The following is a 15,050-nucleotide window of genomic DNA, read 5'->3' as shown; positions in this document are numbered from 1 at the left end:
TCAAACTCAAAGATGGAGGACCGTAGCAGTAGTCCAGTTTATGCGGTATAAACAATCTTACTTTAATATTTTATGTTTGAGGCCTACATTACAATTTCTACTGTAGTTTTACTGCATTTCTTAATTATTTTATTTCACTTGTCGTTCTTTCATATCTCTATACATAGAAATAATAAATAACTTTAACTAGCAGGTATTCCCGTTCTACGAAAGAAAACGAGGAGGGATAAGCAGCCATGGATAGATAGATAGATAGAGAGACAGACAGACAGACATACATACAGAAAGAAAGACATATAGATAGATAGATAGATAGATAGATAGATAGATAGATAGATAGATAGAAAAACAGATATATTCATAGAAAAATAGAGATAGATAGACAGACCTACAGGAAGACAGATGGACGGACAGACAGATAGATAGATAGACAGACAGACAGGCAGATAGATAGATAGATAGATAGATAGATAGATAGATAGATAGATAGATAGATAGATATATTTATTGATTGATTGATGGGAAGGGTCCAAGGCTTTTGAGAGAGAGAGAGAGAGAGAGAGAGAGAGAGAGAGAGAGAGAGAGAGAGAGAAAATAGAGAGAGAGAAATAGAGAGAGAGAGAGAAATAGAGAGAGAGAGAAAGAGAGAGAGAGAGAGAACGTCTGTTGTACTGTAAGTAGGTTAGGAATTCGAAAATTTGAGATCACAGCTATCTGCCTGAAATAAAATAAATACATGAATATATAAATCAAAACGTACATTAGTAGTACCAAAACTATAATGACGATCGGGAGGACAAAGGGGTGATAGGAGGATTAATCAATCAACAGTTACACTCACCCTATTCACAACTAGATATACCAGATAAAAAAGAAGAAGAAATGAGTATATCCTTTGAACTCTGACCCCTCTATTTTGTTTTCTTGGATAAATCTCATTTCGTCTCATAGCTCTTATAAAAGATTGGAAACACAACCGGTACTGGAAGTTATTTGTGGAGGAGGTCGTCGTTTTTATGGCGACTCTGAATTTTTTCAAAAAATTACTTTTTAACTAATCAAATTGTGAAGAAACCAAACATTATTTTTTAATCATTTAGATACTACTCCCAGCCTTTCGTCGTTCCCAATCCAGATATGACTGTTCTTGGATAGTCAGTTTTTCAATCTATATAGAGCTATAGTGTTTGGGGCTTTGTTCCATTACAATAAGATAGTATATTATGGGAGTTCAATTATATGTACACGGTGTTCACCGATATATGCTTCCTGTCGTCTGTTCAGTTACAATAAGATAATCCACTCCGATTCACAATCCGATTTGTAACTCTTTTAATCTTCGCTTCCTTATCCATTTATTTCAATAATCTTTCTTGTTCTTCTAGTTTTTCTTGTTCTCGTTTCTCTTCTTCTTCTCCACCTGTTGTAATTTATTCTTTCCTCGCATGATTTTTCGTCATATTCATTTTTTTCATCCTTCTTCATCTTCAGACATTGACTGCTTGTCAAACTGATCTAGATCTAGTCTTTGGAGAAATGCGAAAAGACTTACAGACTTACAGATTATGTTTTCAGATATTGATGACGATCCTAATGACAGTGATTATGTCCATGATTCTAGTGATTCAGACTTTGACTCTTTTCCGACATTTTTACCAGTTGGTCTTTTAGAAAAACCTGTCACTGTAACAGTTACGGACTCAAGATCACAGGAGTACACAGATTTATCAGGCTCTCAAGAAAATGTAGGCAACCAATTAACAGTGAACCAAAATAGAATTGAGGGATGTTATCTGCCAAACACAAGAGGAGATTCTAAAAAGCATTTCTGTGTTTTTTGTGGTAAACAGCAGGCAAAGTTAAAACGTCATCTTTTATCACAACACAAGAATGAAAAAGATATGGTGCCTTTACTTAATGCTACTTCCCTAACTAAAAAAGATGAGCTTGCCAAACTTCGCAATGCTGGTGACCATGCACACAATATCAATACGCTGATGCAAGCAACAGGCATGGTGGTGGTCAAAAGAAGGAAAAAAACATTAACTCAAGTAAGCAACTTTGTGCCATGTTTGAGATGTATGGGTTGGGTCTCTAAGAAAGATCTTTGGAGGCATAAATGTGTAAACAAAGCTGAAAGTGTACCCCGGAAGCATTTGGTTAAACAAGAAAAGTTGCTTTTACCACAGGCATCTGACAACGATCTGTATAATGAAATAATGGTGTCTTTACGGAATGGCCCTATTTCAATCGTGGCCAAGAGCGATGAAACTATAAAACTTCTTGGCCTCAGAGAGACGACAAAGAACGGACATGACAAATATAGGCACGGGTATATTCGAAATAAATTAAGAGAATTGGCCCGCCTTTCGATTAAGCTCAGGAGTGCACCTAACTGTGAATCGTTGGGACTATCAGACTTCCTTCAACCTGAAAGATTCAAAGATGTCGTCTCAGCTGTAAGAGAGGTGGCAGCCTACTCATAAGACACAAATCAATATGGAATACCATCCCTTGCTCTAAAACTAGGACATAGTTTGGCGCACTGCTGTATTCTGTTGAAAGCTAAAGCTATTGAGACTGGAGATACAGTTATGAAAGAGAGAACAGGTGCATATTATCAGCTTCACACAAGTATGTGGAATCAGGAAATAACTTGCAATGCCGCAAGAAACCTACATGAAAAAAAGAAAAATACCACAAAGACTATTCCACTCACAGATGATGTGTCAAAGCTGTCGAAGTACCTCACTAGTGAAACTGAAAAGTTGACCATGGAAATGTTGGCGCCAAAAGGCATTGTCAAGGAAAAATGGGAAAGACTCGGTGTGATTACGCTCGTACGAATAATATTATTCAACAGAAGAAGGCAAAGGGAGGCTTCAAAGATGAAATTGTCTGACTACACCCAGGGAATAAATACCGACAAGCACAATGAGGACGTTCTCAAAGAGCTTAGCCCTTTTGAAAAAGAACTTTGTAGTGTAGAGTCTTATCACGGATCGAGATAATTGTTGAATGACTGTGACTTTCTATCTTTTGGTTTTAATGCAGTTTATGCCGAATTTGGCATTGTTCTAGGTTAAAGCATGGTTGAATAAAATTTTGAATAAAATGTTGAATTATATGTTAATTTCCTTTATGATTATCATTGCTAGGAAACATAAGCTATTTCTAATCTCTGCTATTGCTATGTTAATCTTAAAACAACAAACAAAATAAACAAAGACAATCAAACAACAACAAACAAACAAACAATCAAAAACAAAACAAAAAAACAATGGCGTCATATAGCGGAAACATTTATTCTTCAAACGTACCACTATGATAATGTATGTAAAATAATGCAACCCATAAGGAAAATAATGGTGAATTCATTTCAGAATAAAGTTTAAAGATAGCTATCTTTTCAGTCCAAAGGCTATGAGACTTGTATTATTTAATGACTTAGTCACGAAATAACGATGTACCATCATTTTGTCCTGACATTAATAGGCAAATCATATTGTTTAGGTTCGATTCCAGAATGGAACCAATGAGAACATAAAAATACAATATTCCAATGCACATAGATTAAGAATCTAGATGCCCGGAGTACATTTCTAAAAAGTCTCTTTTATGTTTGTTTTTCATGTTTTTGTGTAACATGCTTGAGGTTCAAAGGTCATGCGATGTCCACTTAGTGATACGTCCCAATAATGTATGAGTAAAATAATGTTGATATGAAAATTGAAGCAGAGGGCTGAAATTTGGCATACACCAATCTTTTCATGTCTAGGTGATACATTTAAAAAATCAGCCTGTTTGTATTATTGGTTTTTGAGCTATGATACGTCCATACAATGTAGGATTTGGTGAGAGTCCTCTTAATGTGTCCGAGACACGTATGTGTGTGTGTGTGTGTGTGTGTGTGTGTTCTCTTTTTTTATTCTTCTGTTTCTTTCGACTTTTTGTTTTGCTTTTTAAACCCTTGTTGGTAGTTTAGGTCTCGCTAGATTCTATCTAAGATATAACAAAATGTTTAACGTCGCACACGATGTGTACACTATATGCAGATCTGACACCGGAACCCGATTATGGGCCAAGTTTAAAATTGTTGTAATTAACAATATATTTTGCGTCAATCTTTTTTTTTCTTTTTTTTTTTTTTTTTTTTTTTTTTTTTTTTTTTGAGATTTCCTTTACAGCAATGAGCCCATAATGAATTTGGTTATCAGACCTGCAGATAAGTGCGCGTCAGTCGCACACAATTGTGTGTGTGTGCTGGTACGACTGATCTGGCTGGCACAGCTAAGACACAGACCGTCTATAGTCAACAATTGACCTTTCAGTGTAGAGCACTATTTACTTTTACGTTTAGCGTATAAATACTTTTCCCCCGTAGCTGTTGATTTTAGCCCCTTGTAAAAAAAAAAACCCCAAAAAATTGGTATTATTCATTAATTTATATCTCCTCCAAGAAGCAATTATCCACCAAAGATACCATTTCATTGCTGTAATCTGAAGAAGAAAAAAAAACATTAAAATTTTTTTGACCAGAAAACCCGTTCTTCAATGTTCCTGGGTGGGGTTCCTGACCTCCCATAGTGGGCAAGGAGGTACATAATGCGTCTTCTATCCCCTTATATCTGTTTTCCAACATGCTTTCTGTATTTGTCTTGGAATGAGATTACTTGGTTTTGTCCTGGCCCTGGTCGGAGTCCTGGCTGGGAGGGAAACAGTCAAATGTATAGTTTTATTGTTTTGGGAGATGATATTTTTTTTCTTTGTAAATCATCTCTCTGTCATGTATTGTTATATTTGTTATTTTGAATGTATAATGTAAGCATTTGAGTGTATTCCTCTTTTTTGGATTTGTGCTTATGTCCGGATGAGACTTAGAGGTGATCTCAAACTAAGGACATTGGTGGTAAGCTCTTGGAATCTACATCTGATTTCTATTTGTTCCCAGTTCTCCTTTGTCTTACTTTCTCTTGGCTGCTTTAATTGTAATTCTAGAACTTTTTACTATCCCATTTTCTTCCTTTTTACTGGCGCTGATATAACTTAAATGTGTGGCAAGCGCCGTAAAACCCTTAAAAACAAAAACAAACATCTTCAATGTTCGATCGATTAAAATTACCCTAATCTTGTCAAAACTTCTCAAACCTGGGACTTTCTGGAAGACTTCATTAAGTCCCAGATTGATCAATATAAACGATCGATATTTGAATGACGACTTTTCGGTTCCAAATTTTTTATTTGTTTTTTCCTCACTATTCCCATTGCAGGAAATGGTTATGGTTTCTTGAAAATGGTTGAGCGTCTTATCAGAGGTCATTGGAACCCAGCGGTCAACGAGTTTCTTGAACTTTCTTAGTAAGTTATGTTTATTGTCATTTTATGTTTCGATTGGGGGGGGGGGGGGCGAAGTGGCCGAGTGGTTAAGGCATTGCACTGTGGCCCGGAAAGTCCCGGGTTCGAGCCCCGCTTCTGGCACTTTGGGTTTTTTCCTTGAGCAAGATTATTAGCCCCCAGTTTGCTCACTTGGACAACATGGGTGATTGCTGTTGACATCAGACATCTTGTTTGATGAAATATCTACTATATTCCTTCATGGAATGCCTTGGCGGCGATATCTTATGGTGTCGTGGCGGAAGGGCATAATTTTAACATTTTTAAAAAGTAAGTATCACGCCATTAAATAGATACTAGAGTCGATATAATGTCTTCATCCTCTAGTTATGTACACATATTAACTGGTGTCTGATGACCGAATGCAATGATCACTGGCTTGTCTTAATTAACATTTAATTTTTGTAATCAAAATAGTTGACATTGGTTTGAGGCTATTTATTTGGTTATCATGCCTGCGAATAAAATAATATAAACATCGCCATTGAGCCACCGGACTCAGAAGTGTACTCAATCTAAAAATAGCTGCTATCTTGTTGACGTTATGACGTCACCTAGTAACTAGACTCAGACTAAAGCAAGAAGTCATGCTTCGGCAAATGACTAAAACTTAGTCCGAAGGTGCCGTGATTTTAGTCCCGGACTTGCTTAGTCAGCTCGAGTGAATCCGATTTTTTCAAGTCATTGACTACAGTCATAATTTTCGGGTCCTAATTGACAGTAAAGATCTATAATAGGGAATGAGATTAGCGGAAGAGTAGCGTCTCTTGATTGGACGTCACCCATAGTCTGTGACGTCACCGACGGAAAAGTTATTAGAGAGAGAACGTCATGTCGGTTGTGCGCATGTGTCTCTCGTCCTCGTCCGCGACGTCACAGACTATGGGTGACGTCCAATCAAGGGACGCTACCCTTCCGCTAATCTCATTCCCTATTCAATAAACTTATTGAAAACAATTTTTTATTCCAGAGATGATAATTTTAATAGCAGCTATAATTATAATGTCTACTATTATCACCCTTGAAAACTGCGAATCTATCCAAATTCAATTAGATAGGTCTGCGATGTGTCACATGTGTGTAAAAATGGACGCTTTTGTCGGAAAGAGAATGTTCTGCAACAACAAAAATTAGTCCTGATTTTTTTTCTTTTTAAACTCAATTTTCAATTTCTAATCCATTCCGACGGGGGTCCCGGTTGCTCAGTTGGTAGAGCACTCGCTTCACACGCAAAGGGACCAAGATCGATCCCTGTTGCAGTCGAGATTATTTCTGACCCCCATGTCCACCCAGTAGTGAATGGGTAGCTGAGTCTGTTAGATTTGGCGGAAAGTACTTTGCGATAGGCAAGCGTCCTATCCAAAGATAGCAAGCAATTGCTATTGTCCGCTTCACGCTATAGAAACCGGGATAAACTCCGGCTCCATGGGCCCAACGGCTCCGAAGGACTACTTTTTTTTTAAAAAATCCATTCCGACGTAACACCAGACTGACGCGATGGGTCGCTAGCGACGTGCACTTATTTCCAGGTCTCATTACCCAAATTGTTATGGGCTCATTGCTGTAATGGATTTACTCTCAAACCAACGCAAAATATTGTCCGTTACAACAATATTAAATCAAGCCCATAATTCTACTTTGGTTATCAGACTTGCGAACGTGTGCGCCTCGGTCGCTAGTTATGCTTTATTTATCTAGTAATGAACATAACAGAATGTTTCATCTTGATTTTAAAAAGACAGCAATTAAATGGTCTTCTCTGTAATAATAATGTTTCAATATTGTCACATTTTGTCCTATTAGTGAATGATTTTTTAAAAAGTAGTCCTTTAGCGCCGTTAAATCTCAACGACGGGGACAGTAGCAATTGCCTGCCACCCTTTGGTTAGGACGCTTGTCTATCGCAAAGTGCTTTCAGCAAGATCTAACTGACCCAGCTACCCTATCACTGCTGGTGTGACAGGGGATCAGAAATCATTTGCGACTTCACCCGGGATCAATCCTTGTCCTATGCACGTTAGGCAAGTTGCTCTACCAACTAAACTATCGGGACAACCGTTTACTGAATGGTGGAGGCATTGCATTGTCACAAAGATAAATCATTTTCATCTCATCAACTACTGATTTTTTTTTGTTTTGTTTCACTCTATTCCAAAAATTCAACAATGAGCATTTATAAAGCGCAATGTCCACTTAACGCGCTTAAACCACTTTACAGGGGTTCCCTAGCCAAAACCAAAAATTTAACATGAATGATGAGACATGACGTCTATATGGCGATATTTACTTTTTGTTTCGACAGAGACAACACCTTTAAAGGTCAGGTACTCATTTTACACTTGAGTACACTGAGAGACTGTTAGTTAAAATTTTTCTCCGAGGACTCTACTTTTCGCCGCTCAGAGCGGGACTTAACCCACAACCTTCTGTCCCGAAGGCGAGTGTTGTGCCACAAGACAACAAAGCCGCACAATTTCTCCACCCACCCACCCCTTCCCCCCCCCCCCTCTCTCTCTCTCTCTCTCTCTCTCTCTTTTTTTTTTTTTTTCTCTCTTTCTCTACCCTCTCCTTCTTTCTTTGATGTATTTAAGTTTATTGGTTTATTAATCTTTATTTCACGAATCAACATTTTTTAAAAAATGTAATTGAATTCTCGAATTTCTTTTTTCTCTCTTTCAGTTTTGCCAAGTCGGGAGCGATTGCTAGCGTGATGTTAGTTCTTCACCATTACAAAATGTTCATTCTCCCCATTGAATTTCTGTATTTAGGCATCTTAGCTGCATTTATAATAGGTCGTCTAGTGTTGGTGTTGGGCAAAGTGAGCGATCCTCTAGCACCGATAATGTCTCCGTTGTCTTTAATATTGTTTGGCAGCTGGGAAGATGAAGAATCTGAAGGCGATAGTGGTGAGAAGAAGGCAGACGGGTATTCAAATGAAAATGGTGCCAAAACTCAAAACGGAAATACCAAAAAGAGAAAAGATAAAAAGAAGGAGTAGATAATAGAAAAGCGATAACGAATTATATTTTAATTTATTAATCAGAGATATTACATAAGATGCCGCATTTTAAACGATAACCATGCACCTATGTCATTGTAAACAATAAACGTGATCCATTGTGTCAAAATGTTATTATTAATTATGTCGGAATGAATTAGAAGAAGAAAAGTGAGTCTTCCTTTAATCTAATGTTTGAAGTCAAAATGGTTTGAATTTTTTAAAAAAGAGATTTAAATTTCTTGAAGTTTAAGAAACGGAATTCACTTCGTTCGTGAGATATATAGATTTTGTTTCAGATTTTTAAAGTTAACTTTAAATTGAAGTTTTAAGCATCTAGTCAACTCCAACATAATACCGATTTGAGATGATTGGTCGCATGTTATTTGGAGTAAGGCTTACAATGATTTTAGCAGGGTTATCACAAAACTTATTTTTAAAAAAAAAAGTTAAGAGATGACCACAACAAGCTTGATTGAGATGGCGGTGAAACAATGCTATGTATTTATGTGAGTAATGCCCAAGTGTGTGTATGTGTGTGTGTGTGTGTGTGTGTGTGTGTAGATAGATAGATAAATGGATAGATGGACAAAGATATATAGACAAGCAGACAGACAGACGGACGGACGGACGTTTGGATGGATGGATACTCTAGGCAGATGAATGAGGAGAGAGAAAGAAAGAGAGAGGAAGGAGAGGGAGGGAGAGAGAGAGAGAGAGAGAGAGAGAGAGAGAGAGAGAGGGGGGAGAGAGAGGGGGGAGAGAGAGGAGGGAGGGAGGGAGGGAGGAGAGAGAGAGAGAGAGAGAGAGAGAGAGAGAGGTGATGGATAGAGGTTGTATATATATATATAAGCAGGATGAAAGAGGTAAGAAGGGGATAGCAGTGCTAGAAACTGAGAAAGAATAAATGGAGAGAGAATTAATTAACCAGTAGATATTTGACCAATCAAAACATGGAATTTGTGACACACCTTCACACGTGCTCCGACAAACATAGTTGGTTATAATTTATAAATAATAACGTGAATGAATCGTTCTCTCTCTGATCGTTGTTATACCGCCAAATGAGTGACTAGTTATCACACGATTTTCTCGATCAGATTATAAACGTTTAAAGTTTACACATAAGGCTAGTTTTTGTGTTGGTTCTATTGATCATGCGGTAGAACAACTTAGACATATTACCATCGATAGTGAAGCATGTGTAGTTTGCAATGTTAACCAATCACTGCCATTGTTTACATTATGACGAATGTCCGAGAGGCGAGGTTATCTTAGTGTCTATTGTCCCTTTGTTCCTTGGTGATACATTTGTACGTCTTTGTTACGGGTTTTAGTCGACACATTTGCTGGTCTGACAATGGAATGCAATGGGCATGATCTATATTACATTTCCCTGTGCTCGAGGTCATTGGTCACATTGCAAACTGTGCTCAAAGTGACCTACATAGTGAAGTGTTCACAGCTTTTTAAATCTCTAACATCACGATTGGTCGTTTTATTCAGCTTGACACATGGGTATGTTTATAACTTTTGTAAACAAAGCAGCATGTTCACATTTGTTAAGAAATATCCAATAGTTGGACAGCAAAAAATCATGTGATTGATGACCTGGTTGGACGAAAACATGAATAACTATGGGCTTGATTTAACATTGTTGTAGTGGACATCATTTTGAGTTGGTTTGGCAATATTTCCATTACAATATTGAACCCATAACAATTTGGGTTGTCTTCTTCTTCTTCTAGGTTCCATGCCTGGTCCAGGCTTCGGATACTGCATGAATTATCTCTCTCCATTCCTCCCTGTCTCTTGCTTTTTCAAACAGCTCTTGGATTGTTAGGTTGGTGAAGCCCTTCAGTTGGTCTATGAGTGTTTTTCTTTGTCTCCCCCGGGCGCGTTTACCAGGTATTTTTCCACAACTTGCCAGGTATTCATTCTTATCTTTCCTTACTATGTGTCCGAAAAAGGATAGTTGTCGATCCGCTATTAAGGGCATTAGTTTCCTTTGTTGGTATGTTTGTTTGAGCACTTCTTCGTTCGTTTTGTGTGCAGTATACGATATTCTCTTCATCCTTCTCAAGCACCACATTTCAAAAGCTTCAATGGGTTGTCAGACGTGCTAAAAGGTGCACGTGAAAGTGTATTTATTTAAAATAAGTGCACGTAGGTATGAGTGAAAAATTTGATCTCAAGTACAAATTGAGCGTATTGAGTTTTTAATTGTCATTGCAAACTCTGTTCAAATTCTCATAAATGGACAAATAAAATAAATCTTTACTTATTTTGACTAATTCACCTCGCTATTATCCGGAATTAATAAAATTGCATTGCAATTAAAAATTATTAATACACGTAGGATGAGTTATTTGTTTGGTTTTATTATGAGTTTTTATGTCATTTCAGCACCAATCAATCAAAAGGAAATGTCAGGTGAAAAGTTGTAGATCTGAAGAAAAAAAAAAACAAAAAAAGAAAAAGCAAGACAGAGAAAGAAAAACAAATAAACAAACAAAAATTGAGCTTTTATATAGCGCAATATCCACAAAACGTGCTCAAAGCGCTTTACAAAGGGTCACTGACCAACAACAACAAATACTATGTAGAAGGAGACATTACACCTGTTAGGCGATATTACAATTTTTTCCGTTACAATGCTGTGACCAGGTACTCATTTTACACCTGAGTTTGGTGAGAGAATGTGAGTAAAGAGCCTTTTCCAATGACTCAATTATGCACTGAGCGAGGCTCGAACCCAGGACTTTCCGATCTGAAAGCGAGTGTCTTACCACAAGACCACATAGCCGCATATAGAAGACTGCCTCAAATAGGGAACAGAGGATTCCACGAGCAACCTATCAAGTTGCTTATTTTGACATTACTTAAAAGCTTCATACAGGCACAACTAAATGGTCCTGCTATGAAGTATAAATAGTATGCGCTTGGCTAAGAAGCTCATAACATTGCCATCCGGAAGTATAACAGAAAAACACACAAAACTCTGCCTAACCATGAACTTTTATAGTCTGGATAATACAGTTAAGTGAGAATTACTCATAAACGTGGATGGCAAAAAACAATAACAAAGACTCGAGTGACGTCAATTTCATTCTATCTTTACTCTCAAATGCTTACAAACGTTTGTTTTGTTTTTAATGGTTTTACAGCGCTTGTGATACATTTGGGCCATACTTAGCGCAGTAAAAAAGAAGGAAATGGGATAGTCAAAAAATGTATAGATTTACAATTGAAAGCACACGAGAGAAAGTAAGACAAAGGGGAAGGGTTCAGATTGGGAACATGTAGATTCCAAGAGCACACTATCACTGCACTTAGTTTAAGATCACCTTATAGTCTCATCCAGACCCAGGCGCATGTCTCCAATAAGAGGAATACACTCAAATGTTTACAAACCAATATATATTTAAAACAAAATATGTCCATCTCCCAAAATTATAACTATACATTTGACAGTTTCCCTCCCAGTCAAAAACTCCGGCCAGGGCTAGCACAAAACTAAGTAATTCCATGAAAAAGACAGAAAGCAACTCGGAAAACATATATAGGGGATAGTAGACATTGGGTGACATACTGCCCATCATGGGATGTCAAAGGCGCCACCTAGCATGTTTACAAAATACCATATATTCAAAACTAATAACCATAATTAATCGCACATGACAGAGATGATTTATAAGAGGATATAATATCTCTCAAAAAAGAAATTCCACATTTGGCTGCCTTCCTCTTAGCTATGGATTCCTACCAGGACCAGGTAAAAATCCCGAACAAAGACAGATAGCAACATAGAAAGGGAAAACATGTTTGTTTGTTTTGTTTTTAAGGGTTTTACGGCGCTTGCAACGCATTAAGGTTATATCAGCGCCAGTAAAAAGGAAGACAATGGGATAGTAAAAAGTTCTAGAATTACAATTAAAGCACCCAAGAAAAAGTAAGACATAGGAGAACTGAGAACAAATAGGGATCAGACGTAGATTCCAAAAGCATACCACCAATCAGAAAGCATGTTGTAAAACATATATAAGGCGATAGAAGACACAGTATGTACCTCCCTGCCCTCTGTGGGAGGTTAGGAAACCCACCCAGACTTAGGTCGTTCAAAAACAAATACAATAGGCAAGTTGGAAAACAGATATAGGAGTATAGAAGACATAGTAAGGTGACCTCCCTGCCCACTATGGAAGGTCAAGAACCCTATCCAATTATTAATTCTTTGCTGGGTGAAAAACAAATAACCTTGACAAAAATCGTATTTTGCAAATCTTTTTGTTGTCGTTATTGTTGGTGATAATGATGATAACTTTTTGTTGTTGTTGTTGTTGGCGGTGTTATTATTATTGTATTTTGACTATAACAGTAACAATTCTATTTTTCATCATTACCATTTTATTGTTCAAAACCATAAAGATCATGAGTTTTCTTAGTGTAAAATGGACAACAGCAATTGCTTGCTACCCTTTAGATAATCTGTAACAAAGTACTTCTAACAGATCCAGCTACCTAATCACTGATGAGTGGACAGTTGGTGAGGGTCAGAAAAGAAATCTCAGCGGCTGCACAAACAGTCCCTTTGCTTGTAAAGCGGGTGCTCAACCAACTGAACTGTCGGGACCTCATATATTTATCTCTTAACTGACATCATATTTTATCATGTTCAAAATGGAGGCTTAATGTTTCCCCGTTTTGTTTTTGTTTTTAAGGGTTTTACGGCGCTTGCAACACATTTAGGTCATATCAGCGCCAGTAAAAAGAAGAAAATGGGATAGTAAAAAGTTCTAGCATAACAATTAAAGCACCCAAGAAAAGGTTGGACAAAGGGGAATTGGAATGTTTCCTGTCCATTAAAGGATAAAGACGGAGAACCACAACGAGAGAACAAAACACAAATGGGAATAGAAAAAAAGAAAAACAATAGAGCAAGGGTGACCTTTGTTTTGTTTTAGGGGTTTTATGGTGTTTGCAACACTTTTAGGTCATTTCAGCGCCAGCAAATGAGAAAATAGGACGTAAAAAACATCTAAATTTACACTCACGGCAAGTGACCTCCTGAGAGGTCAGAAGACTCCACCCAGAAGGGTGATCTCGACGGCCCTCAATGGAAGACCAAGGGTTCCCACCCAGTGGTAATTCATTTATGTACATACTTCTATAGAAAAGACACTATGTGTAAACAAACAAGCAAAATCCATATCTAGATCTAAGCAGGGGATTGAAAACTTCATTTATTCAATACATACTAGAATCAATACTTTTTGGGATTAAAAAGCATTTAAAGGAATTTCTAAAAAAATAATCTACATCTATTCTTCAATGACAAATGAATCAGCCACACATAAATAATACTTTAAAAAAAATGTTTTTCAACGAAAATACAACTTATGAGCAGTATTTTGATTTAAGTAATTGCCTCGTAAACTTTTTTTGACAAGATGTTAACTCAAGATAATTTTGTAATCACACAAACATTGATATATTTTATTATATAACTTTTTCAACAAATACTTATTCTAAAAATCAGACTTTCTACAAAATGAGATGATTGTAAAGAGCTGAAGGAAAGGAAATGTTCAATCTGCAATAGGTTGCTTTTTGTGTGCTTGTTGAACATATGGGGACGTTTCTTCTAGAATAAATAGTCATTTTTAAATAAGATAAAGTCCCGCAATTTATCTTGTTGAAATCTTGTAAAGAGTTGATTTCAGGGAAGATATAAATCAATAATTCAGCAATAATGAAAGCTGTTATTCTAATCCTTAAAACGTTTAAATCATTTTACCAGAACCCCCCCCCCCCCCCCCCCCCCCGAAAAACTTACAATATCTTTCTCTAAAAAGAAATTCATTCAGCAGAAATATACACCTGATAAATAAAACGGTAAATTTTCAAATATGTAAAAGATACGAAAACCCAGCATGTCAACAAAGTTAACAATTAAAATAACAACAATATTAACTATTAAAGGGGGAAAAAATCAAAAACAAATAATATACATCGATTTTAAAAACTTCAGAAATTGTGGTCATTCAGTGTTATGGGTAAACAAGCGTAAGCAAGCCATCAAGACCTTACTCTGAAAAGAAAAGATCCAGAATGTTATTCTTAAAAAGGAAATATGTGTACATTTGGAATATATAAGGACTTTTCAAAAAAGTGTTACACAGGAGTTTGACCACGGACACTTTTTTTTACCAACCAATCGCAATGCAGTAAAGTCATTTCCTTTCAATGTGACTTACCAGCTCAATACGATATTATGTCAGAGTCATTTAGAAGTTGAATATTAAATTTGTTACTAGATAGTATATTTGTCTAGTCAAGGAAAATGAATATACAAGGTGTTTGACAATGTAGAATGATGAATTAGGATTAGGATAGCTTGTCAATAATTTAATGGTATCAAATGATAGGAAATTATCATAAGTTTTGTTTGTAAAGTATTCTAGTCTAGTCTAATTAAGTTATTGTTTTTAAGAAATGACCCTTATAGTTAAGGAACTGCCATTTAAAAAACTCTGAACACATTTTGTTTTGTATTTACGTTCAAAATCGCTCAAATTTATGTTCAAAATGGGGTTATTAGAAAAAGCAGTACTTTTACTTACTGAGCTGTTGTGAATCATTGATATGAAATTGCAAT

The 15,050-nt window shown here is 36.6% G+C and overlaps 1 protein-coding gene across 5 annotated transcripts in view; it reads left to right on the top strand.

Moving 5' to 3' along the window:
• The window catches only part of LOC144970636 (trimeric intracellular cation channel type 1B.2-like), a 28,344-nt gene extending 19,291 nt beyond the window's left edge, over positions 1-9,053 (top strand). For all 5 annotated transcript variants that reach the window (XM_078910465.1, XM_078910498.1, XM_078910481.1 and 2 more), the window contains exons 5-6: positions 5,271-5,358; positions 8,074-9,053. In XM_078910465.1, the coding sequence (XP_078766591.1) occupies positions 5,271-5,358; positions 8,074-8,392 (407 nt within the window). In that variant the 3' untranslated portion in view covers positions 8,393-9,053. The remainder of the gene's footprint in view (positions 1-5,270; positions 5,359-8,073) is intronic.
• The last annotated feature ends 5,997 nt before the right edge of the window (positions 9,054-15,050 follow it).

The sequence above is a fragment of the Berghia stephanieae genome, chromosome 1 (assembly GCF_034508935.2).
Source record: "Berghia stephanieae isolate SIO BIC M18660-M18661 chromosome 1, UCSD_Bste_1.3, whole genome shotgun sequence".
Taxonomy (NCBI): domain Eukaryota; kingdom Metazoa; phylum Mollusca; class Gastropoda; order Nudibranchia; family Aeolidiidae; genus Berghia; species Berghia stephanieae.
This window is presented reverse-complemented; position numbering and strand designations above follow the sequence as displayed.